General features: G+C 45.6%; 1 protein-coding gene and 1 long non-coding RNA gene across 2 annotated transcripts in view; one reads left to right on the top strand and one right to left on the bottom strand.

Moving 5' to 3' along the window:
• Nucleotides 1-4,175, bottom strand: part of LOC311608313 (protein arginine N-methyltransferase 9-like) — a 31,299-nt gene extending 27,124 nt beyond the window's left edge. The window contains 3 exon segments of the mRNA XM_084800714.1: nucleotides 650-735; nucleotides 739-798; nucleotides 3,887-4,175. Of these exon segments, the coding sequence (XP_084656840.1) occupies nucleotides 650-735; nucleotides 739-798; nucleotides 3,887-4,078 (338 nt within the window). The 5' untranslated portion in view covers nucleotides 4,079-4,175.
• A 2,160-nt stretch (nucleotides 4,176-6,335) lies between these two features.
• On the top strand, nucleotides 6,336-10,140 carry LOC311608314. The gene is made up of 3 exons (XR_014782907.1): nucleotides 6,336-6,605; nucleotides 8,984-9,079; nucleotides 9,853-10,140. It is a non-coding gene; the product is annotated as an uncharacterized lncRNA (long non-coding RNA).
• Nucleotides 10,141-23,877: the final 13,737 nt, after the last annotated feature.

Consider the following 23,877-nt stretch of genomic DNA (forward strand, 5'->3'; position numbering starts at 1 on the left):
TTCCAAAGAAGAGATTCACCAGCTTTCTGGCATCCTGTGAACCACAGCTATGCCTTTTCAAACAAGGACTAGATCTGAGCCCAGTAAGGAAAACTCTCCCTTGAATACGTCCTCAGCGCTAGGGGTGTGACTCATATAATATACTATAAAATTGCCATGGACCAGCAAGACGGCTCAGTAGGCAAGGGTTCTTGTCACTAAGCCTGAAAACCTCAGTTCAATCCCCAAGACCTAGCTCATGGAAGGAGAAAACCAACTCTCTCTGACATCCACAGGCACATCTTGGCACATGAACCCACAACACAGGTATCCGTACACATGTACCCACATGTACCCAAATAAACCTGATTTTTAAATTGCCAGATTACATACCATATTCACATATCATTCCTATATTCTTTTTTGAGTCTCACTCACGTTGCTTATATTACATTTCCCTATTCAAAGGACTGTATGCACAGGCAGAGTCGGGCAGAGATGTAATCTCCAGCTGAAATATCACCTAAGCCCACAGGTTAAAGACCAGACTGAGCTCGTGGTAAGCCTCCATCTCAAAACCAAACAAAGTAAATTACTGCATAATTTACACTCGCCTTGGACTGGTAAAAAAAAAAAAAACAAGCCTCATTGTAGTGAGGTCACTACAAACCTGAAGAGATGCTCTCCCATGCTATTGCAAATCACTTCATCATCAGGAAACAGCTCCAAGGCCTGCTCATAGCAGCCAAGTAAGTCTTATACTCTACTGAGTGCATCAAGCTCTTCAGCCCACTTGAAAAGTGTATACTGAAAAGTTTCCTTCACAAACAAGAAAAAAAAATTACAAATTAGTAAACAAGAAAGAATTCATAACTCTAGCTGAAGATTCCAACAAATGGAACTATAAATGGAACGATGACCTGAAATTGCTAATTTTTAGTAAGTACAGTTTGCCAAATGTGGTGGTTTGAGTAAGGACAGCCCCACAGGCTCACACGTGTGAGTGATGGTGATACAGCTGTCTTTAAGTCACTGTTGTTCCTGTAAGTAACCCCAATAAAATTCACTGGTTCACCAAGTTGGACTTTGGTGGGATCCATATTTTGGTCTGTCATGGGGTCCCTATCTAGAGTGAGTATGTATGTGTTTCGTCCCCCAAGTTTTGTCAAAAAAAAAAACATATCCTAACTGCACTATCTTTAAATCAACACCTCCTGACAATCCATACTGTTACAGCTTAACCTGACCGTTACAGTCACTTGGTACAATGCACCAACTTCCTCCTCACTGCCAACCTAGCCCGTCTCATTTCCCTCTAACGGTTTGCCACGACACTGAACTATGAAAAGAAGGCAGGCTCACACATTCCAGCTTCAAGTCAATGAACTTTACACACAAGATTCAACACCTGGAACTGAATAACAGTTTATTAGAAAGATAAGGATAACGAAGGAGATTCTTTTATTACATGTTAGATAGTCTAGATACCTAGGTCTTACACGAACAGCTCAACAGTTCTTCCATAGGTTAGTAGATTGGGGAGCTAGGAACACTGGTCAGTAGCTGAGCACTTTCCTGGTATGCCTATGGCCCTCAGTTTCGACTCCGGTAACAACAAAAATGAGTAAATAATACAACAGCTAAGGGGCTGAGGAGATGGCTCAGCAGGTAAGAGCAGTGCTTGCTGCCCTTGCAGAGGACCCAGGTTCAGTTCCCAGCACTCAGCTGCTTACAACTGCCTATAATTCTAGTCCCAGGAAATCGAGCCGGGCGGTAGTGGCGCACGCCTTTAATCCCAGCACTTGGGAGGCAGAGGCAGGCGGATCACTGTGAGTTCGAGGCCAGCCTGGTCTACAAAGTGAGTCCAGGACAGCCAAGGCTACACAGAGAAACTCTGTCTCAAAAAACCAAAAAAAAAAAAAAAAAAAAAAGGAAGAAATCGAATGCCCTCTTTTGGTCTTAGATACACGCACACATGTGGAATGTGTGTATATATACATACACACACACATGTACACACATATATACACACACATATACATACACACATACATATACATGCAAATATGCTTACATATTAAATTTATTGATTTATTTTTGGTTTTTCAAAACAAAGTTTCTCTGTGTAGCCTCGCTGTCCTGGAACTCACTCTGTAGACCAGGTTGGCCTCAAACTCAGAGGCCTGCCTTTGCCTCCTGAGTGCTGGGATTAAAGCTGTGTGCCACCACTGCCTGGCTATGTACTAAATTTAAATTTTTTTAAACGCAAGTTTAGTGACTCAGTGTGACTGAAGTGTGGGTGTAGGCAGCAGAGAGAATATCAAGAAAGCAAACAGAAGCTTGAGGCTTTTGCAAAGAAATATGAATTTGGTTTCCTATAAAAGGAAACCAGAAGCCAGGCGTGGTGACGCATACCTTTAATCCCAGCGCTTGGGAGGCAGAGGCAGGTGGATCACTTCGAGTTCGAGGCTAGCCTGGTCTACAAAGTGAGTCTAGGACAGCCAAGGCTACACAGTGAAACCCTGTCTGGAAAAAAACAAACAAACAAGCCAGTTGCTAAGTCCTACTGAATGCTGGTTATTACGTTTGTTTGTTTGTTTGTTTGTTTGTTTGTTTGTTTTTTAAAAAATAGGACAAGGGCTCACACAACCCAGGCTAACCTCAAACTCATTGTGTAGCTGAACTTCTGAGCCCCCCTGCCTCTACCTCGCACATGCTGGGATTACAGCTTATCCTTGCCACACTAGGTTTAGCCCTCGTGCCCAATTCTACCAACTGAGCTACATCTCTGGCCATACAGCTAAGTTTTACGTAATTATTTTTTCTGTGTTGGGACTGGAACTCAGAGCCTCACACCCAGGGCCATTCTAAGGCAAGCTGTTGTCCAGGTCTATCCTCCAAGCCAAACAACTGCCACGTTGGGGGGGGGGGGCAGGAGATAGCTGTGCCACCTGCAAAAGATCACACCAGATGGACCTGTTGACCTTTTCAATCCCTCCCAGAACGGCAGGCTGGGTCACATGACACTCTCCTGCTGTTCCATACCACCTGTTTTTGTTTTTTTAAAGATTTACTTACTTATTTATTTATTTATTTATTTATTTATTACATATACATTGCTCTGCCTGCTTGTACCCCTGCAGGCCAGAAGAGGGGACCAGATCACATTCTAGATGGTTGTGAGCCACCATGTGGTTGCTGGGAATTGAACTCAAGACCTCTGGAAGAGCAGTCAGTGCTCTTAACCACTGAGCCATCCCTCCAGCCCCCTCCATACCACCTGTTCTGAGCAATACTATCCTAACTGCACGGCTTAGGGTACAGTCTAGAGCAGTGGTTCTCAACCTTCCTAATGCTGTGACTCTTTAATACAGTTCTTCATGCTGTGGGGACCCCAACCACAAATTATATTCATCGCTACTTCATAATGATAATTTTACTACTGTTTCAATTGTAATGAAATACCTGATATGCAACCCTGTGACCAGGTCCTGACATTTCTACGAGTTACAAAAGCCTAATGCTACTGACATCTAGTGGGCAGAGGACGGACCAAGGAAGACAGTATACCTTCTGCACACAAAACCTCCAGCGCAGGGCTAATTTAAATTAGATACTGAAGGAGAGAAAGAATTACCCTGCCTCGTTCGCATTTAAGGGGCCTTTGAAATCTTAAGTGAGGCAGAAATTTTGAAAGAGGTGTGTGACAACTCTTGACTTTTGTTACTAAAACATCGCTGTATTGAGAGGGGCTGCAGAGAGCCTCAGTCTATCTCTGTCTGTCTGTCTCTCTGACACACACACACACACACACACACACACACACCACACACACACACACACACACCACCCTGTTGTCGCTGTCAAGATCGCAGGGTTTGGCAGCCACCGGGAAGGAAGGCCTCACCTTCACGTCGTCTTTGAGCTCTGGTGCCAGGCTGAGCACTAGGAGGTAGTGGGCATAAGCAGTGCCGAAGTCCTGGGCGCCCAAACAGTGCTCAGCGCTCTGCAAGGATCGCGCCACCAGCCGGTCCCGGCCGGCCGCACCTGCGCCACCACCCCCTGCTCCCCGGCGGGACCTGGGCCTCGAGTTCGGCATGGCTGAGTCTCCGCTCGGAAGCCCACGAGGAAGACGCCCTTGTCCGGAAAAGAGTCTCCAAGCCCAGGACCCAAGGAAGCAAGAGAACACATAGAGGTTGGAGGAGACCACCTCCACAGAGTGGGGAGCTCCGCCTTCTCAGCAGCGGACGGAGCTGCGCGCGCACCGGGCGGCGGCGCGCTGTGATGACGTCACCCGGCGAGCCTCGCGCGCTCTCGGGGAAAGCGCCGGCACTGCTAACGCCGAGGAGTACGTGGGATGTAAGCCCCTTCTGCTCCGCTGTCACGTTGCTTTGGCCGGCCAGGTTTCCCACCTTGTACAGTGTGCCGCTGCGAGTCTCAAGACTCTGCTCGCGTCAGGCGTGCGCGATGCTCCAGGCCTCTGGATCTCAGCGCACCACTCTTACTTGTGCAAAACGAAGTAAAAAACTCCTTAAATTTGGCCATGGTGTAGTCTCTTAGCGTCAAGTATTCTCACAAGAGCCAATGAGGCGGAACTTTGGATCACGCTCCATAAACGCGATCTCTCTGAGAACTACTTCAAGGTTGCACAAGTCACTGGGATGGGTACAGCGGAATCCGAATTTCCTAATCCCTTTTACATTAGTCAAGTGTTTCTCCTGCTCTTTAGTTTTGCTTGTGTGCTTTCCAAGCTATTCATATCCTCCTTATGTGGTGCTTTCTGAACTAAGCAATGTAGGATTTAACTATACAGCATTTCTCTAATAAGATGGAAAAACACAGAGAAAGCCTCTACACCTAATGGGACTGAGTAGAACATAAAGACCAGTAGACTTGGGGTAAGGGTTTTATTGTTCCAGCCCATGCTTTTCCTCTTTATCTAGCAATTCTTCCATAAGACATTGAGACAGACCCAAATGAAAGCATCAGACAAACTCCATTTTTAAAACGAAACTCCATTTTGTGTTAAACCTAGCCAAGGGCTGAATCCAGATTCCAGAAAAACCACAAAGTAGTCTTAGACAGAAAAATGTTCCCTAGCAACACAATCAGCTCACCTTGGGAAAGTCCAAATATACTCTCTGCTGGTCAAACTGACCAGCAAGTGGTCTGGCACATAGCAACAACCAATTAGGAGAAGCCAGGCCAAAGTTCCTAATGCCCCTGTGACTACTTCAACCAATCTTTTCTATAGGCCAACTTGCCCCTACACCTATTACCCAACCATGAAATGCCAAGGCTTGTAACTCCCTGCTTGCAGCTTTTCTGCCCAAGTGCCATCCAATCATGTACTGTAAAACCCATTTCTGTGTCTAAAACCTATAAAAACCCCTCTCAACTGAGAGTTGAGGCTGCTTCCCTGCATCTGCTGTGTCAGTGCATTGGTGGGTGGCCCGGGGATTCGAACCTGCATTAAAGACTTCTTTGCCACTACATTTGGACTCAGCTCTTGGGTGGTCTGTTTGGGGAGTCTCAAATTTTGGGCATAACACCAATAATGTTCTCTTCCTGTCATAAGTCATGAGGTTGTTCTAACTATGCAATGAGATAGTTATAAAAACATTTTTACTTATACCTAGTTAATGCAATTCATTGTTACCATTATCTAGAATCATTTTGAAATTATCTGAAATTTTCAAAAAGTTATTACACCTGTAAACATTCAACCAAATATTTATGAAATTATTTGCATGATGGAAAAGCCAGAGGTGACAGACTGAAGCTGAGGAGGAGGGGGGGGCATCTCAGTCCTGCTTCCCAGGGACATCTGGGGCCATGCTGCCAGTGTTAATTTTCAACTTAACAATCCAGAATCACCTGGGAGACTGACTGGCCTTTGGTCATGTCTGCGGGTGGTTATCTCCAGCTGCGGTGGGTAACGCCGTTCTCCAGCTGAGCCCCTGGACTGTGTAACTGGAGAAAGGAAATGAGCCACAGTGTGTGTTCATCAGTCCCTGCCTCCTGACCGGGACAATGGAAGGACCAGCTACTGCATGCTGCTGCCGCCCGGCTTCCCTGCAGTCTTTCTCCCTTACATTGCTTTTGGCAGAGTCTTTGTTTTGTTTTGTTTTTTTAAGATTTATTTATTTTATTTATTGCATATGAGTGCTTTTTATCTGCCAAAGAGGGTATCAGATTACATTATAGATGGTTGTGAGCCACCATGTGGTTGCTGAACTCAGGACCTCTGGAAGAGCAGGCGGCGCTCTTGACCACTGAGCCATCTCTCCAGCCCCTTGGCAGAGTCTTTTATCATGGCAACCGGAAAAGAAACTGAGACAGCGAGCGCTGTTTGTTTGAACATTTGGTCCCTAGCCAGTGGTGCTGTTTGGGAAGATGGCGAAGCTTCCGGAGAGCAACTGGGCCACTGAGGTCCGGCCTTGGGGTTTCACAGGCTAGCCCCACTTGCCCTTCTTCTTGGCAATTCATGGAGATCAACTGCCTCTTGTTCTTGCCACCCTGCCTCCCTGGCTATAAAGGATCATGTTCCCTAAAACCGTATGCAGAAACGAACCCCTGCTCCCATAAGGTGCTTATGGTCAGGTGTTTCCATGACAACAAGACAAGTAAGTGATACAGGGAAGATCCGTCATTCTATTAGCACATGAGTCTCTGCTTACCTGAATTGCTTGACTTTGCAAACTATCTTGTCTTGTGGGCATGCTCTCCCCTTCCATGGGCAAGGTTTCTTACATTTGTTTTTGTATCTGCTGGGTTCCAATGGCATGATCCAAGTACCTAAAACAACTACAGTACATGAATGATACTCAGAGAGGACACGTTTCCATGACAGAAACAAGGAAAGAACAATTTAATTTTCTGCAGGAAATGTTCCACTGCCACTTTTTCTCAGCCGTAGAATTTATTCAATATGTCCCACAAAGTACACTGGTTACTTTTTTTTTTTTATCATGAGTGTTGGCTAAGAGTGGGAGGAGCAGGACTGGAAAGAGACAGCTCAGTGGCTTAGAGAGTGTACTCCTCTTTCAGTGGACAAGGTCAGTTTCCAAAATCCATATCGGATGGTTTACAAACTCCTCTGAGTCTGGCTTTAGGGATGTGCTGGTTTAACTAGGAATGGCTCCATTGACTCATGTGTTTGATGCTTGGCACTACTAGGAGGTGTGGCCTTGTTGGAGGAAGTGTGTCACTGTGGGCTTTGAGGTCTCCTATGCTGAAGCTGTGCTCAGGGTGGCAGTGTCCGAGAATCCAGATGCAGAACTCTCAGCCCTCCTCCAGCACCATGTCTGCCTGCTGCTGCCACGCTTCCCACCATGAGGATAATCAACTAAACTGTATGCCAGCCTCAATTAAATGTTTTCCTTGTAAGAGTTTCCGTGGGCATGGTGTCTCTACACAGCAATAAAACCCTAAAGAAGACAGGAGATCTGGGGCTCTGTCTCCATGAACAGACATCCACATAGCTAAAAGTAACAAAACTAAATCTTTTAAAAGAGAAACATGGAGCTGGGCAGTGGTGGTACACATCTTTAATCCCAGCACTCAGGAGGCAGAGGCAAGTGGATCTCTGAGTTTCAGGTCAGCCTGGTCTACAAAGCAAGTCTTGGACAGCCAAGGCTACACAGAGAAACCCTATCTCAAAAACAAAACAAATAAAAATCCAAAACAAAACAGAGAGAGAGAGAGACAGAGACAGAGACACAGAGACAGAGACAGAGAAGGAGACGGAGACGGAGAAGAGAGTAGGCAGACAGTACAGAAGGACAGAAAAAAATTAAAGAAGCCAGGTTTGGTTCTTTTGGGGGGCACTGGTTTTTCGAGACAGCGTTTCTCTGTGTAGCCTTGGCTTTCCTGGACTCATTTTGTAGACCAGGCTGGCCTCAAACTCACAGCAATCTGTCTGCCTCTGCCTCAAACTCACAGAGATCTGCCTGCCTCTGCCTCCTGAGTGCTAGGATTAAAGACAAGCACCACCACCGCTGGCCAGGTTTGGTCTTTTTTCTCATCACCTTTCAAATAAAGCTGTCAACAAAAAGGAAAATGATAGCCTTCCTGTTGCTTCTAAATTACTCAGATAACATGGGCTACCAGTTCTCACTACAGTAAGATATAAGTAAAATAAGTGTACCACAGATCATTTGTGCATCTTTATATAATACAGTTTGCAGATGCTATCTGAGGTCTTTTGCCAAAATAGGACTAACAAGGTAGAATGAATGCCTGGTTATCTAAGAAACCACAATGGAACTGAACATGGTGGTGTGCTCAGGATGTGAAGGAAAACAGGCCTCTGGGATCCAGGCCAGCCTGGTCTGCAGAGAAAGTTCCAGGACAACCAAGGCTACACAGAGAAACCCTGTCTCAAAAGAAAAGAAACCCCCCCCAAAAAAAAGAAAAAAGAAAAGAAACCCAAATAAAAAAATAAATTTGACTACTCTATTGTGCGTTTATTCCGTTCTGTCTTGTTTTGTTTTTGTTTTAGACGTTTTCTCTGGGTAGCCTTGGCTGTCCTAGAACTCACTTTGTAGACCAGGCTGGCCTCAAATTCACTGAGATACACCTGTCTCTGTCTGTGCTGGGATTAAAGGCGTACGCCACTACACCTGGCTGCAAGGTAACTTTTAATGTAGTTGTACTATTCTGCTGCAGATTTGAAGTTCAATTATGAGTGCTTCCTTAGTATACATAAGTCCCCAGGTTCAATCCCCAGTGACACCAATATATACATACCATATGTGTAATGTGTATGTATATGTGCATGTGTATATGTATATTATGTTATAATATATACCATATGTATGTATTATAATATAAAATGTATATATTATATGCATTATTAGTTGTTGTATATAATACAATATTACACATTATATATCATCATATATAACACAACATTGTTTATATAATATATACATATTATGTATATATGCCTTTCACTGCTTCTAAGAACTCTTTGATTGTATGTTCTTTTTCACTCTTTTAGGGTCTAGAACAAAAGCCTCCACTGCTGACACTAAGGCTGGATTAATGTGGTTGTCTTTCACCATATTCTGGTCAGTTTTTCAATGAACCACACAAGGTAAACAAAGAAATTAAGCCAGCTGAATAGTTCTTTTTTACAAAATATTTATTTATTAATTAATTTATTTATTTATTATGTATACAGTGCTCTGCCTGCATGTACACCTGCATGCCAGAAGAGGGCATCAGATCACATTGTAGATGGTTGTGTGGGGCAGTGGTGGTACACGCCTTTGATCCCAGCACTCAGGAAGCAGAGGCAGGTGGATTGCTGTGAGTTTGAGGCCAGCCTGGTCTACAAAGTGAGTCCAGGACAGCCAAGGCTACACAGAGAAACCCTGTCTCAAAAAACCAAAATAAATAAATACATTATAGATGGTTATGAGGCACCACGTGGGTGCTAGGAATTGAACTCAGGTCCTCTTGAAGAGCAGTCAGTCCTTTTAACCGCTGAGCCATTTCTCCTGCTCCCAACTGAAAAGTTCAAAGTCAACGTTGGAATGTGGATAGGGAAGGCGGGACAGACGTACGTATGTACAGACAGACGTTTCAAATGGGAAAGAGAGCTGTCATCAGAACTGGACTAGAAGCTAACCAGCTTTGTTCTGATAAAGAGTTTCTCTATTTTCTTATTTGTCTCCTGGGGTGTAGTAGCTTGGAGGAGATGTCCCCTGTAATCCTGGACAGTTAAATGCCGCATCTCCAGTTGGTGGCGCTGTTTGCAGAGGCTTAGGAAGTGTGGCCTTGCTCCAAGAGTACACTACAGGAGGTGAGCGCTGAGAGCTTAAAATTTACGTTAATTCAAGATTGTTCTCTCTGTTTCCTGCTTAGCTTCCTATGCAAGTCACCATGCCTGTTGCCAGCTGCCTCCGTTTCATCACCACAGACTTTTTTTTTTTTTAATGTTCATTGGTGTTTGACTGCATGCATGTCTGTGTGAGGATGTCATGTCCCCTGGAACTGGAGTCACATACATGTGTGAGCTGCCATGTGGGTGCTGGCTATTGAACCCAGATCCTCTGGAAGAGCAGCCAGTGCTCTCAACCGCTGAGCCATCTCTCCAGTCCCTCATCATCATGGACTTTACTCCTCTGAAACAGTAAACCCAAATAAACTTTCTTCTCCAAATCCCCTTGCTCATGGTGTTTTATAAAAGCAATAAAAAATGAACTAATACATGAGGCATGGGCAGCAGAGCAAAGTGGCACACACCTGTAATCCCAGCACTCAGGAGGCAGAGGCAGGTGGATCACTGTGAGTTCAGGGCCAGCCTGGTGAGTCCAAGACACCCAAGGCTACACAGAGAAACCCTGTCTAGAAAAAACAAAAATAAATAACTAAATTCATTGTGTCAGTATGCCTGCTTATTTTGAGACGGGATCTCATGTGTTCCTGGCTGACTTAAAATGTACTGTGATCTTGAGCTTCGGGTCCCTCTGCATCTACCTCCCGAGTGCTGAGTACCTCCATAGGCTTCTAACCAGCACAGGGGAGTCAAAGGCAGGGTTCTATGTGTACTCTACCAGTGGAGCTGCATTATCATCATTTTGTTGTTATTGTTGTTGTTTTGGTTTCCTTATGGCAGGGTTTCTCTGTGTAGCCCTGGCTGTCCTAGACTCACTTTCTAGATCAGGCTGGCCTCGAACTCACAGCAATCCCCCTGCCTCTGCCTCCCGAGTGCTGGGATTAAAGGCGTGTGCCACCACAACCGGCTGGCTTCTACGTCCTTAATCTCCTTGTAATGAAGAGTGTGCTAGACTAGCATCTCCCTTAAACTCACCCTGGAAGCTTAAAAACATGCCTAGAAGGGCTGGAGAGATGGCTCAGAGGTTAAGAGCACTGGCGGCTCTTCCGAAGGTCCTGAGTTCAATTCCCAGCACCACCTATCTATAGTGAGATCTAGCCAGGTGTGGTGGCGTAGGCCTTTAATCCCAGCACTCTGGAAAAAAAAAATCTGGTATCTTCTGGTGGGCAGGCACACATGCAGGCAGAACATTGTAAACATAATAAATAAATAAATCTGAACAAACAAACATGCTAAGAAGACACAACCCCAAGTCCATTAAACAGCACCTCTGGGATAGATTCCCAGACACTGGTATTTAAGTGCTCTTCAAATGATCTGAAATGCAAAGTTGAAAATAAGGCTCCAGTAGCCTAGAGTGGTGGTGCACACCTTTAATCCCAACACCCAAGGAGGCAGAGGCCTCTGGGATACTTTCTAGGGACTTGGGGAGATTGGAGGACCACATTTTGAGAACTGCAGACATGGAATGTGAGCTCTCTGAGAATGACGTGTTTGGTTTGTCCCATCACTGCTGTTGCTCCTCTCACGAGCCATCTGTGCTGGGTATACAATGCAATTAGGAAATTCAGCTTTTAGAGGTAAGTGGATAAGTCCTGGGACAGCACTGTATAGTGACAAGGATGGGACAAGAGACAAGGAACGACCCAGCCAAGGAGAATGCTTCTGCTACATTTTGTTTTGTGCTTTGTGTTTTGTTGAGACAGGATTTTGCTGTGTAGCCTTGGCTGTCCTGGACTTGCTTTGTAGACCAGGCTGGCCTCGAACTCACATGATCCACCTGCCTCTGCCTCCCGAGTGCTGGGATTAAAGGCATGTGCCACCACGTCTGGGGCTTCTGGTACTCTTGTACCATTGGCACTTTGTATAGAAGTGTTCTGCAAACTGTAGGATAATTACCATCCCTGTACTCCACCCGCACCAAATCCTTGACACTATGACTCCTGAAAAGAACCCGAACATCTCTCAGTGCCCACCAGAGGGCGCTCATTGCTGTGTCGTACATATTTGCTAAGAGGCACACTTTCTGATACGTGGTAGGACTTACTACAGAGATCAGGGTTTGAGAATCTGTGGTTAAACTCCCTTATCACATATGGGATCAAGAGCATTATTGCTTCTGGGTGAGGGTGGCAAGCCAAGAACAGACAACTGCATTGCTCAGAGAAATGTTACACTTAGAGCTAGCAAAATGGCTCAGTGGACAAAGGCTGATGACCGGATTTCAATACTTGGGACCCACAGAGTGAAAGGAGAGAAAGAACTCCTGTACTTTGTTTCTGACCCCCATGCTTGTACATTGACATAGTCTACCCCACAAGTAAAGAAATGAATAAATAAGTGTTTAAAAATGTGAATAGCCAGGTGCGGTGGCTCATGTCTATAATCCCAGAACTCTGGGAGGCAGAAGCAGGCTATCTCTGTGAGTTTGAGGTTTGCCCAGTCTACAAAGTGATTCCAAGACAGCCAAGGCTACACAGAGAAACCCTGTCTCAAAAACCAAAACCTACCAAATGAATATGTTAAGCCTGGCAGTGGTGGGATACACCTTTAATCCCAGCACTTGGGAGACAGAGGCAGGCTGATCTTTGTGAGTTCAAGGCCAGCCTGGTCAACAAAGCAAGTTCCAGGACAGCCAGGGCTACACAGAGAAACCCTGACTTGAAAATTAACAACAGCCAGGTGTGGTGGCACACACATTTAATCCCAGCACTCAGGAGGCAGAGGCAGGAGCATCACTGTGAGTTCGAGATCAGCCTGGTCTACAAAGAGAGTCTAGGAGAGCTAGGGCTGCACAGAGAAACCCTGTCTTGAAAACAAAACAAAACAAAACAAAAACAAAAACAAAAACAAAAGAAAGAAAGAAAAAGAAAATTAACAACAACAAAAATTAAACTCAAAGATGCAACTGAAAGCTTTTTTTTTTTTTTTAAATAAGGACCGCATTTGTTTTTATTTTGTTTTGAAAGAGGTAATGGAGAGGGTCTTGTTTTGTGCAGGCTGGCAGTTAGAGCGTTCATGGTTATCAAAAAAGGAAATAAAGGTCCAACCTGCTGCAAAGAGGAAGAAGAGAATCCAAGGTCACGTGCTTAGAATTTAGGGGCCCAAGAAAGGGTGGTGCCCCTGCCTACTGTCCAGTCAACTGAAAGGACAGCAGGTTCCACCGGAGACAACTGAGGAAAGTGACTAGGACAATCTCCTGCCCTGCCGGACGTTTCATTCCAAGGTTTCCTGGATCTGACAAAGTGACACCAAAGTAATGGAAAGACAGGCAGCAGATGGGAGGGGCCAAAGACCAGAAGAGACCAGCAGACCGAGGCAGCCCTGGGGAGCAGGGACAGGGGCTGACCTCCAAAGTCCGAAGGGAGGTGCCCACCAATCCACTGTTTCCTACAGTGACAATAAACCAGCAGCCGTCCCTCCTTGGTTGAGCCCATGACATTTTCAGGAGGTGCCCAGCGGCTCTCTGTAGGCTGTTCGGCATGTACAGAGTTAATTATTTGAGTAGTTTGGAGGTCCATGTGTTGACAAACAAGTGCCCATTGTTTGGGTTTTGTTTGTTTGTTTGTGGGCATGGTCTCTCTATAGACCTGGCTGTCCTGAAACTTCTTGGAGACCAGGTCGGCCTTGAACTGAAAGACTCCCCCTCCCTCTCCCTCCCGTCCCCTCCTTTCCCCTCCTTCCCCCTGCCCCCTCTATGTGGGTGGGTGTGTGCTCCAATGAGAAGGAGAGCTCTGTAGTGTATGTTAAGAAAGAAGCTCCAGGGGCTGGAGAGATGGCTCAGCGGTTAAGAGCACTGACTGCTCTTCCAGAGGTCATGAGTTCAATTCCCAGCAACCACATGGTGGCTCACAACCATCTATGATGTGATCTGATACTCTTCTGGCCTGCAAGTGTACATGCAGGCAGAGCTCTGTATACATAATAATAAATAAATAATTTTAAAAAAACAAAAAAAAAAAAAAAGAAAGAAAGAAAGAAAGAAAGAAAGAAAGAAAGAAGCTCCAGGTCCTGGTGCACACCTTAAATCCCAGCACTTGGGAGGCAGAGGCAGGCAGATCGGATCACTGTGAGTTCGAGGCCAGCCCGGTCTACAAAGCGAGTTCAGGACAACCAAGGCCACACAGAGAAAAGGCCCTGTTTGGAAAAATGGGGGGTGGGGGTGGGGGAGAAGTTCCACCTTAGCCTTGACAGAATATTTAGTAACAAATGATTTTCTTTTTATTTGTACTCTTATTCATATAGGTGTTTGTTTGAATTTAGATGTCATTAACAGTCAGGTTTTTAATGTGATAAATATGCACATCTTTGGAGATCAACTAAATTCTGGTAAGAATCTTTTTTTTTTTTTTTTTTTTTACGAGAGTGATTAGGTTGGGGGAGGAGGCGTGGCTGTGTGGTCCAGGTGGTCTTAATCTCCTAAATCTTAGATATTCATTTTTTAGGTTGGTTATTTCCACTTTCCTCTTCTGTTCCACCCTGGTCTTGTTCTGAAAGAACACCAAAGCAGCTGAAAAACTCGAGAGCACCAGGACATGGCACACACAGGAGAATCTTGAGCTGTCTGGTGTCTGGTCTTTTTTCAGTTAATTCTGTTGAATTTACAAACAGGCAATGTGGCTGCATTCTAACACACTTCTACCTTCGCAACCGAAGTCCTATAAATGTCAGGCTCCTGTTATCAATGTGTGGGTATTTCACCTCCTTGCCTTATGTCAAATCTAAGTGGATGGATGAAACACAGTCTTGGGCTGCAGATGAGGATGATCTGGTTTGTTGTGTTCCTGAACCCTTTGGCTGTTCACATTGGTCACTAGATTTGGGCAAAAACAAACAAACGCACAAACAAAACAAAAACAAAACACGAGACCGACAGCCGTGTTTGCCAGGTGGTTTGAGCAGCTTTGCAGTTTGTTCCCCTCATTGGTAGCTTTGTATTCTGCTTGTTTAACTTCTTTAGAAAACATGAGCTGGTAGTTCAGGAAATGTCTGTGCTTTCAGGAACAAAGAAGACAGTAGGGCATTGGCTGCAAACGCCTTTAATCCCAGCGCTTGGGAGGCAGGGGCAGGCAGGGGCAGGCAGGGGCAGGCAGGGGCAGGCAGAGGCAGGCAGATTGCTGTGAGTTCAAGGCCAGGAAAACCAGGGCTGCACAGAGAAACCCTGTCTCGAAAAACCCAAAAATAAGTAAATGGATAGATAGATAGATAGATAGATAGATAGATAGATAGATAGATAGATACATACATACATACATACATACATACATAAAAACAATAACAACAAAAACCAAAGAAGATTTCCTCCACTCTGATTGCTTTTTAAGAGAGGTTGAGATAGGTGTCTTCCCAAGTTTCTTAGCCTCAAGCAATCCTCTTGCTCCAGCCCCCGAAGTAACTAGGGGGACAAGCATACCCCCCATTCTAGCTTCTTCTCTCTCCTCCTCCTCCTTCTTCTTCTGGGCTGGTGGGGGTTTTGAGACAGGCTTTCTCTGTGTTAGCCTTGGCTGTCCTCAAACTCACTTTGTAGACAAGGCTGGCCTCGAACTCACAGATCCTCCTCCCTCTGCCTCCCAACTGCTGGGATTAAAGGTGTGCGCCACCACTGCCTGGCTGTGACAAGCCCTTTCTATCTTGCTCTTGCAAGCATGTTAGAACTGATAAGAAGCTCCTGGGAAACTCCAAAATACGGCTCAGCCCAGCCTCCTGACCTGGCAAAGACTAAAGGACCTAAACCCCTGACAGCACATGAGGAATCTTCTTCCTATTTGCAAAGTATGATGTGTAAGAATGATCGTCAAGCAGGTGTCAAGCAGGTGTGGTGGCGCACACCTTTAATCCCAGCACTTGGAGGCAGAGGCAGGGGGATCACTGTGAGTTCAAGGCCAGCCTGGTCTACAAAGTGAGCCTAGAACAGCCAGGGCTATATAGAGAAACCCTGTCTTGAAAAACCAACCAATCAAACAAACAAACAAAGCAATCTAGCTATAACATAATTTTTTAGTTTCCTACTGTTACACATTTAGACTATTTCCAATTTTTGTTTGTTTTGAATTTTAAGTGATTTATTTTATTGTCATCATCGTCATTATCATTATCATCATCATTGAGACAAGGGCCCTGACTGGCCTGGAACTGCTATGTGAAGAGCAGGTTAGGGCTAGAGAGATGGCTCATCGGTTAAGAGCACTTGATTGCTCTTCCAGAGGTCCTGAGTTCAATTCCCAGCAAGCACATGGTGGCTCATAACCATCTGCAATAGGATCTGATCAACTTTTCTGGTGTTCATGAAGACAGACAGAGTACTCATACATAAAATGCATGAATAAATAAATCTTTTTTTTTTTAAAGAGTACAGCCAAGTACAGAGATAACAGAGAGTATAAGTGGAGTGTAGCCACGTGTGGAGATCACAGAGCATAAACTATGACACCATTAAGTCACAGTAAAATACAAGGTTAGCTTTGACCCTCTGGCAGGTCTGTTAGTATCAGTTATGAATAACTCTTTCTAGGAAGCAGAGTTGAAAAATGTTGAACTTAACTTCACCTTATGAACAAAGATGGGTAGAAAATGGCTTCAGCTGTGTAACAAAGAGCAGGCCTCAACACTCGCAAACCAGCTGGGCATGGTGGCACACACCTTTAATCCCAACACTCGGGAGGCAGAGGCAGGTGGATTGCTGTGAGTTCGAGGCCAGCCTGGTCTACACAGAGAAACCCTGTCTCAGGGGAAAAAAAAACCAAAACAACAACAATAACAACAAAAAACACTGGTGAACCACCTGATGTGGGTGCTGGCAATCAACTTAGGTCCTGTGTGAGAGCAGCAATTGCTCATAATTGCTGGCCCATCTCTCCAGCCCCTTGTTTTGGAATCTTTGAGACGGGGTTTCCTGTAGCTCAGGCTGGCCTGACCTTGCTATATAGGTGAGGTTGGCATTAAAATCCTGACCCTACATCTACCCCTGGAGTGCTGGGATTGGAGGCATGTGACACTGTGTGTGGCCTTCATGCTGTTCTTGGAAGCGTGCGGTGTTCTCATTGGTTCTTGGAAGCGTGGACATACAGAGGTGAGTCACTCATTCTTGGTTATGTTTCCGGTCATCCCTGTCCACAAACTCTGTTCACTGTCCACCTGTCTCAAATGCTACTGGACAAGTTGGAAACTCAGACTAGGGGCCTAGCCAACTCATCCAAGCTTATTTTATTTATGTTTATATGTATGAGTGTTTGCCTACATATATGTCTGTTACACCAACACATGTATGCAGTGCCCCTTGGGGTTCAGAAGAGGGAGTTGGATGCCCTGGGTCAGGAGTTACAGGAGGCTGTGAGCCACCACGTGGGCCCTGAGGCTCAAACTTTGTTCCTCTGGAAGAGCAGCCAGTGTTTTTTAACTGCTAAGCCATCTCTTCAGCCCCCAAATCTTTTGGTTATGACCATTATGGTGACATTTCGTTTAAAAATGAAAACTCTACAGGGGAATGATAAAAAAATACTAGGAATGTCCCCCTGGATGGGGAGACCTGGTGGCACTCAGAAGAAGGATAGCAGGCTACCAAGAAGAGACTTGATACCCTATGAGCATATACAGGGGGAGGAGGACCCCCTCAGTCACAGTCATAGGGGAGGGGAATGAGGGGAAAATGAGAAGGAGGGAGAAATGGGAGAATACAAGGGATGGGATAACCATTGAGATGTAATATGAATAAATTAATAAAATATATGTTAAAAAACAAAAAAGAATACTAGGAATAAAGCAGCCGAACTCTAGGCAGAAGGGAAGGACGATCTGGCTGCTTAGAGTGAGTGATCATGGTGAGTGACAGCTGGGTCCTGGTTTCTGTGTCATACCCATAGGTCCCGAGGGGCTCCTCTCACAATACAGATAGAATATCGCTCCGTTTTGCTATGTTTATAGCAAGATAACCAATTGAAAATGCCTTAAGTTTTCCCTGAAGTATACTATTTCCCTAAAGTATATCTATTGATATACTTCAGTTGCAAGGTAAAAACCACAGATTTTGAGGCCAGGCATGGGGTGCACGCCTTTAATCTCAGCACTCAGGAGGCAGTGACAGGTGGATCTCTGTCACAAAACAAAAAACAAACAAAGACATAGATTCTGGTCACTAAAGCAGAAAGACCTTTTTTATTCAGTTTGTGAGGGGCTAAGAAAGCTTATAGAGCGGAGCCTGCCTGGAGGAGGCAGCCCGGGAAGAAGCAGGTCTTTCTTTTTCTTGTCTTTTCTTTTCTTTCTTCTTTTTTTTAAATTAATTTATTTTTATTTTATGTGCATTGTATGTCTACAGGTGTCAGATTTTGGAGTTACAGACAGTTGTGAGCTGCCATGTGGGTGCTGGGAATTGAACCAGGGTCCTCTGGAAGAACAGTCAGTGCTCCCAACCACTCCAGCCCATCTTTTCTTTCTTTCTTTCTTTCTTTTTTTTTTTTTTTTGGTTTTTTGAGACAGGGTGTCTCTGTGTAGCCTTGACTATCCTGGACTCGCTTTGTAGACCACGCTAGCCTCGAACTCACAGTGATCCACCTGTCTCTGCCTCCCGAGTGCTGGGATTGAAGGCGTTTGCCACCACCGCCTGGCTAGGGCTTTCTTTTTCAACACGCTTGGCTGGAGTACACAAACTTTGCCTCTCTGCCAGGCTTGTATTAGGTTCAGAAATCAAAGTCTTGGGAATGCAGGGCTGGTTCGCTCAGGTTAGGTCACACGCCCAGAGCCTGGCTGTGGCACAACTCAGAGGAAGACTCACAGCAAAAGAGTCTCCAGAGAGCTATTTAGATCTCCAGCTGGAGGCGGGCACGGGAATTTTCCTGGGTCCGCATGGGCACGGCGTCTGAGAAAATAGATACCGGGTGGAAACCAGGTTGCTGTTGGGAAGTGGAAATGACGTGGAGCGCACAGCAAATGCCAGCATCCCCCGCTGAGAGCAAGGAGTGGGAATTCCATTGGATCCTTGTGAGTGTTGGTGGGTGCAGGTTGGTTTAGGGCTTTTCAAATGTTAGGTGGTGGCAGCCACCTCCTTCTGTCTTTCCTCCCTTTTCTGCCTCCTCTTCCCTCATGTGTTTCTCCTCTTAAGTATACACACTAAAAACACTGTTCCACTGGACAAAGTGCAGATCTGAAGTTAATCCTCCTTCGCGTGACCGAAGGCCGAGAGTACAAGTGCTTATTCTTTTTCTGCTTTCTGTTTCCCGGAAGTGCCAAGTGGCTCTCAGAACATGCCTTCAATTGCTGGAGGTTGACTTCCAGGGTGTGGTAATTTGCCCATTTGAAGGTCTCGCTCGGAAACCTCTCTAGGTCATACCAGCGACACTTTGGGTGCTGGGGAACGCATTCTTTGCAGACGCCTTCTTTTTCCTTTCTGACGAGCATATGCATATAACCTTAGTTATATGCCCATTGTTAGAAATCCCTGCTGTTAGTAATATCTGGACAAACAAACTCCAAGGTCACCTCTTAGGCTAGTTCATTCCTGTGTCACAGGAAAGAGGGCAGCATTCGCCTGGGGCAGGGGGGGTGTCTGTGGGCATCGGGGGAATGGTTGCTGATTTATTGTTCAGACAGTTTTATGACCTGCCTAGCGAGTGCCCTCTCCTACCTTCCTAGTCTTTCTCAAAGCCCGGCATGGGTGGAGAAGCCGTACCTATTCTAATGACAGGGGCCTCCGCCTGGGGAGGGAAGGTGCTAGTGTGTGCGCCTTGACCTACATCTCCTTCGGCCAGGTTCTTGTATATTCAAATTTGAATAGGTCGGGAGTACCAGATTTTTTTTTTCAGAGGATATGAATTTAAGTGTGGGTGGGGTGAGAAAGTCTGGCTTCCCTTCACCCAGCTCGTTTCTCCACCCCACCCGTCAGCTTCCTTAGGAGCGGTCACTTTTTTAGCCAGGCTGCCAGGCTACCAGGCTGGTAGAGCAAGCAGCAGTGTGCTGTTTACCCATGGGGCAGCTTGTTCCTCCTGGTTCAAGTGTACCAGATGGTACTTCCAACCAGCTAGGGACTTTGCGGTGCTATGGTGCTTTGCCTGCTTCATGTCCTTAGTATGTGCTGGCTTCATTGTTTTCAGGGTCCCAAGCTCTCTGAAGCTGTGATGTCTGGGAGTTGTGGAAAAAGCACTCTAGATTGCTAGAAACAATCAGGGCAGCTTGAAACCCACGCTCCACTTCTGCTGGAAAGCAACAAGCCTGATGCAAAGCACATGGGCTGTGCTGCCCCCTTGTGCCACTCGCTCTTGAGTCCCTCCTCAGCCTACAGTGCTCCAGCCACAAGGCCCTTTCCAAAGCTGACTCCTCCGTGTGAGTGTTTGTCTCCACGTAACATCTGCAATTCTGCCCGCTAACTGCAATCCTACAGGCCTCCTGAGGCTGACCGATCTGTCACATACTCATTGATGTCTCTGCATAGCACAAAGTCCCCTCCGTAGCACCATATTCAGTCTCTCAGCTCTACTCGGAGTTTCACTTAACATTTGCTCTGTTTATTTATTTATTTATTTATTTTTAAAAAAATTTTTAATTCGAGACAGGGTTTCTCTGTGTAGCCCTGATTGTCCCGGGACTTGCTCTGGAGACCAGGCTGGCGTCAACCTCAGGAGATCTGCCTGCCTCTGCCTCCTGAGTTCCGGGATCAAAGCGTATGCCACCACCATCTGGCTTTCACTTACACTTATACTCGAGGTTGCTTGACTGCTCTTTTTTGTATGTTGAAGGTTATTGGCCCATGAAGGTGGGAGCCATGCTTGCTTGGCTCACTGTTGCCATTGAGAACTCACACAGTGTCTCTCAAGTCCTAGGTCGTCAGGCACTTCTGGCAGCAAGAACAGCAGCGCTGCATGTTTCATGGTGCTGCCTCTGCAATCCTGGAGGTCCAGAGACTGGGGAAGAGTGCCTTGAAATAGCACTTAGCCCAGCATTATGCTTTCAGCACAGTCTTTCTCAAGCTGAGGTCACAAACTCTAATTAGTATTTGGTGAAGAAATACAGATGTAATGAGGATTGCTAACAGTAGTTATGTGTAGGGAGGAGAGGTGGGGGGGTCCCTCAATCTCCCCTCACTATACTTTTCTTTATGTTTATAAGATAAATGTAACAAAGTGTACCACCTCTAATGATTTGTAGGTATGCAGTTCAGCGCAGTTAAGTATATTTACATCCTGTGCAAGCATCACCTTTTTATTGAATGCTGATAATAATTCAGTGCTGCACACGTTGGGGGGGGGTTAACCTGTCCTCTGGCCACATAATGGCTCCTGAGTGTCGGCTGTCAACACTGTCTCAGGGCCTGAGGTTTTCAGTGCTGCGCTCCACTGATTTACCCAGAAGCCACTTGGGCATTTTCTTCATTGCTGTTGTCCGTCTTGTGAGAAGCCGCCTCAGGTAGATTGACCGATATCCAGTGATCACACCTTCATCTCTTCCTGCTCTATCGCTTCTTTTTGGCATGGTTGTCGCTTAAGTACCTCACTCAAAAAAAGTGTCAGCCTGTGTTAGAGACTGTTGTTTTTATTCAATATTTATCTTCCCTTACCTTTCTGTGGCCATCTAACTGATAAAGCCACATTTTTTCCCCATTGCAGCAAAATATGTTGTCTATATGACTAAGTTCTGGCCAGAGACATAAAAAGGAAAAACCTTTTTTATGATATGTACAGGAATGCTGAGAAGCTGGCCCGGGGTGGCTGGGGCTGAGGTCCTTTGGTCTTTTCACCTTTTTCCCTCCGGAGGCTCTTTGGTAGCCATGTTACACTGTAAGGTCGTATAAGGTGGAACAACACTTCCCAAGGCATCATGGCATCCTGTTAAGGCTGTTGTCTTTTGGACTAGAGAGGGAAGGATAGGGGGACCTTTCCCGGCTGCCTTACAGAGAAATTCTTTTGGCTAAAACCATTCTTCATTTGGATTTTCTGCTAGTTTATCTGAGTCTAGTTCCGACTCCCAGCCTGAAACCCTGCGTGCAGTCCAGGAGCACTTGCATTTGGCTTTACGGTGGCAGCAGTTCTGGGCCTCAACCTGGGATACGCTGTCTGTACTGGAATCAGCACAGCGGTAAGGGCTCCGTCCTAGTTAACCTCTCTCACCCCGGCTGGAACCTGAGCAGGTTGAGTCTGTAACTAACCAGGCACCCAGCAAAGCCTAGCAACTCTGTTCTAGATCGTGTCATTGTCCTCACATGCTGCAATCTTCTCAGATGCCTCTGAGTCACAGTCATGTTCTGACGCTGGCCCTGTCCTCCCCAGGTACCACTGCTCTCACTGGCACACTGTTTTGTTTTTTTTTTCAGTAAGTAACATTTCCATCCACCTATCCTGACAATTTTGCCGGGAACTTGGGTTTTTTTTTTTTTAAAGATTTATTTATTGTATATGAGTGCTTTATCTGCAGAAGAGGGCATCAGATAACATTATAGATGGCTGTGAGCCACCATGTGGTTGCTGGGAACTGAACTCAGGACCTTTGGAAGAGCAGGCAGTGCCCTTAACCACTGAGCCATTCCTCCAGCCCAGAGCTTGGGTTCTTTTTTGACACTTTCCTCACTTCCAATGTCCAGACAATTCTCAAGTCCCAGAAACTCCCTGTAAGACCTAGCTGTGTCTTCAGTGTCACCTTGGAGAGCTCGGTTATGCCATTTCTTTTCTAACGGCTTTCCTACAGGACTCTCCTCCTCCACGAAGCTAAGAGAGACATCACAATCAAGCCAGACCATACTCCTACCACGCCTTTATGGCTTGTACTAGCGTGGAGATGAGACCGCCAATGCTAACACAGCCTAGGCGCTCTTTATATCAGGGCCCTGTCCACACTTCTCCACAACTGTGAATGCACTCCCTGTCTCTGGGGGGTTTTTCTGTTCTGGGCATGCCATATGAATGGATGATATCACATGTGGCCTTTGTCACTGCCCTCTTGGCATCATGAGTTCAGAGTTCATTGTTCTGCAGGGCATGTTGTCCTGCCTTCTTTCTCATGGTAGCTTAATTTGCACTGTGCTTACTTTCTCAACTACGGGTGGTTATTTGGGTTGACTCACTTTAGGGTGTTATAGAGAATGCTGCTATGAACATTCATGCACAAGCATGCTGTGGGTGCATGTTTTTATTCTTTATTTACCTTCTCTTGGAAGTATCTATGGCCAACATATAATATATATCTAATATATATTAATATCTAATCTAATATCTAATTAATATCTAATCTAATATCTAAATAGACAGACTAAAACTTTAGATTTTATCTCTGTTAAGTTGGAATGTTAATAACACAAGTACAGTCCAAAAACACAATCCATAAAAGAGAATAGAACAGATTTTGTATGACCAATAATATCATATTTAGAATTTTAAGCTAAACATGGTTTAAGGCAATGATTGAAAATCTAATATTGTAAACAGGAGTTGAATCCAGGTTAGCTGGTGATAGGAGAAATAGCATTTATTTACTTGTCTAGGAATTATCAAAAACATAAATTAAAACACAGTCAAATAATCACACGATTTTTTTGTCAAAAGGCAGGTGTAATAAACAGCAAAGCTGGTTGATCAGCTGAGCATATCTACTGGATTGCCAGTTTACCTGCAATGGGAATTGGGTGGGGCCAGATCATGTAGTGGTTGCCCTTAACAAAGATGGCAGCTAACCACCAAGTTGTCCTTAGAGAAGGTAGTCACGTGGTCGCCCATAACAAAGGTGGCGACTAGCCTAGTCATGTGGCCGGAGCGGAAAACAGCTGGCAAATTTTTAAATGGTAACAGGCTGCAAGCGGTGGAGCAAGGTACCTTAGAAGGCTGAGTAGTGGCTCTGCCACCCGGGAAGCACAGCTGAAGCAGCGGCTGCAGGGTCCCCACTGACCCATTCTGTCCTGTCCTGGCCGGGGTGGGGGACAGCGGCAGCAGTGGCAGCACGGTGGAACAACATGACCAGCTAGATTGTGGCTGGCGAAACAAAAGTAGCCGGCAGGGGCCGGCAGGGGTACAGAGTCAAGAGGGTACCAGCAGGGACCATCCCTCTGGGCCTCTCCAGGAATAAAAGTAGACTATCTG

This window comes from Acomys minous (genome assembly GCF_964271855.1).
Source record: "Acomys minous genome assembly, chromosome: 11".
Taxonomy (NCBI): domain Eukaryota; kingdom Metazoa; phylum Chordata; class Mammalia; order Rodentia; family Muridae; genus Acomys; species Acomys minous.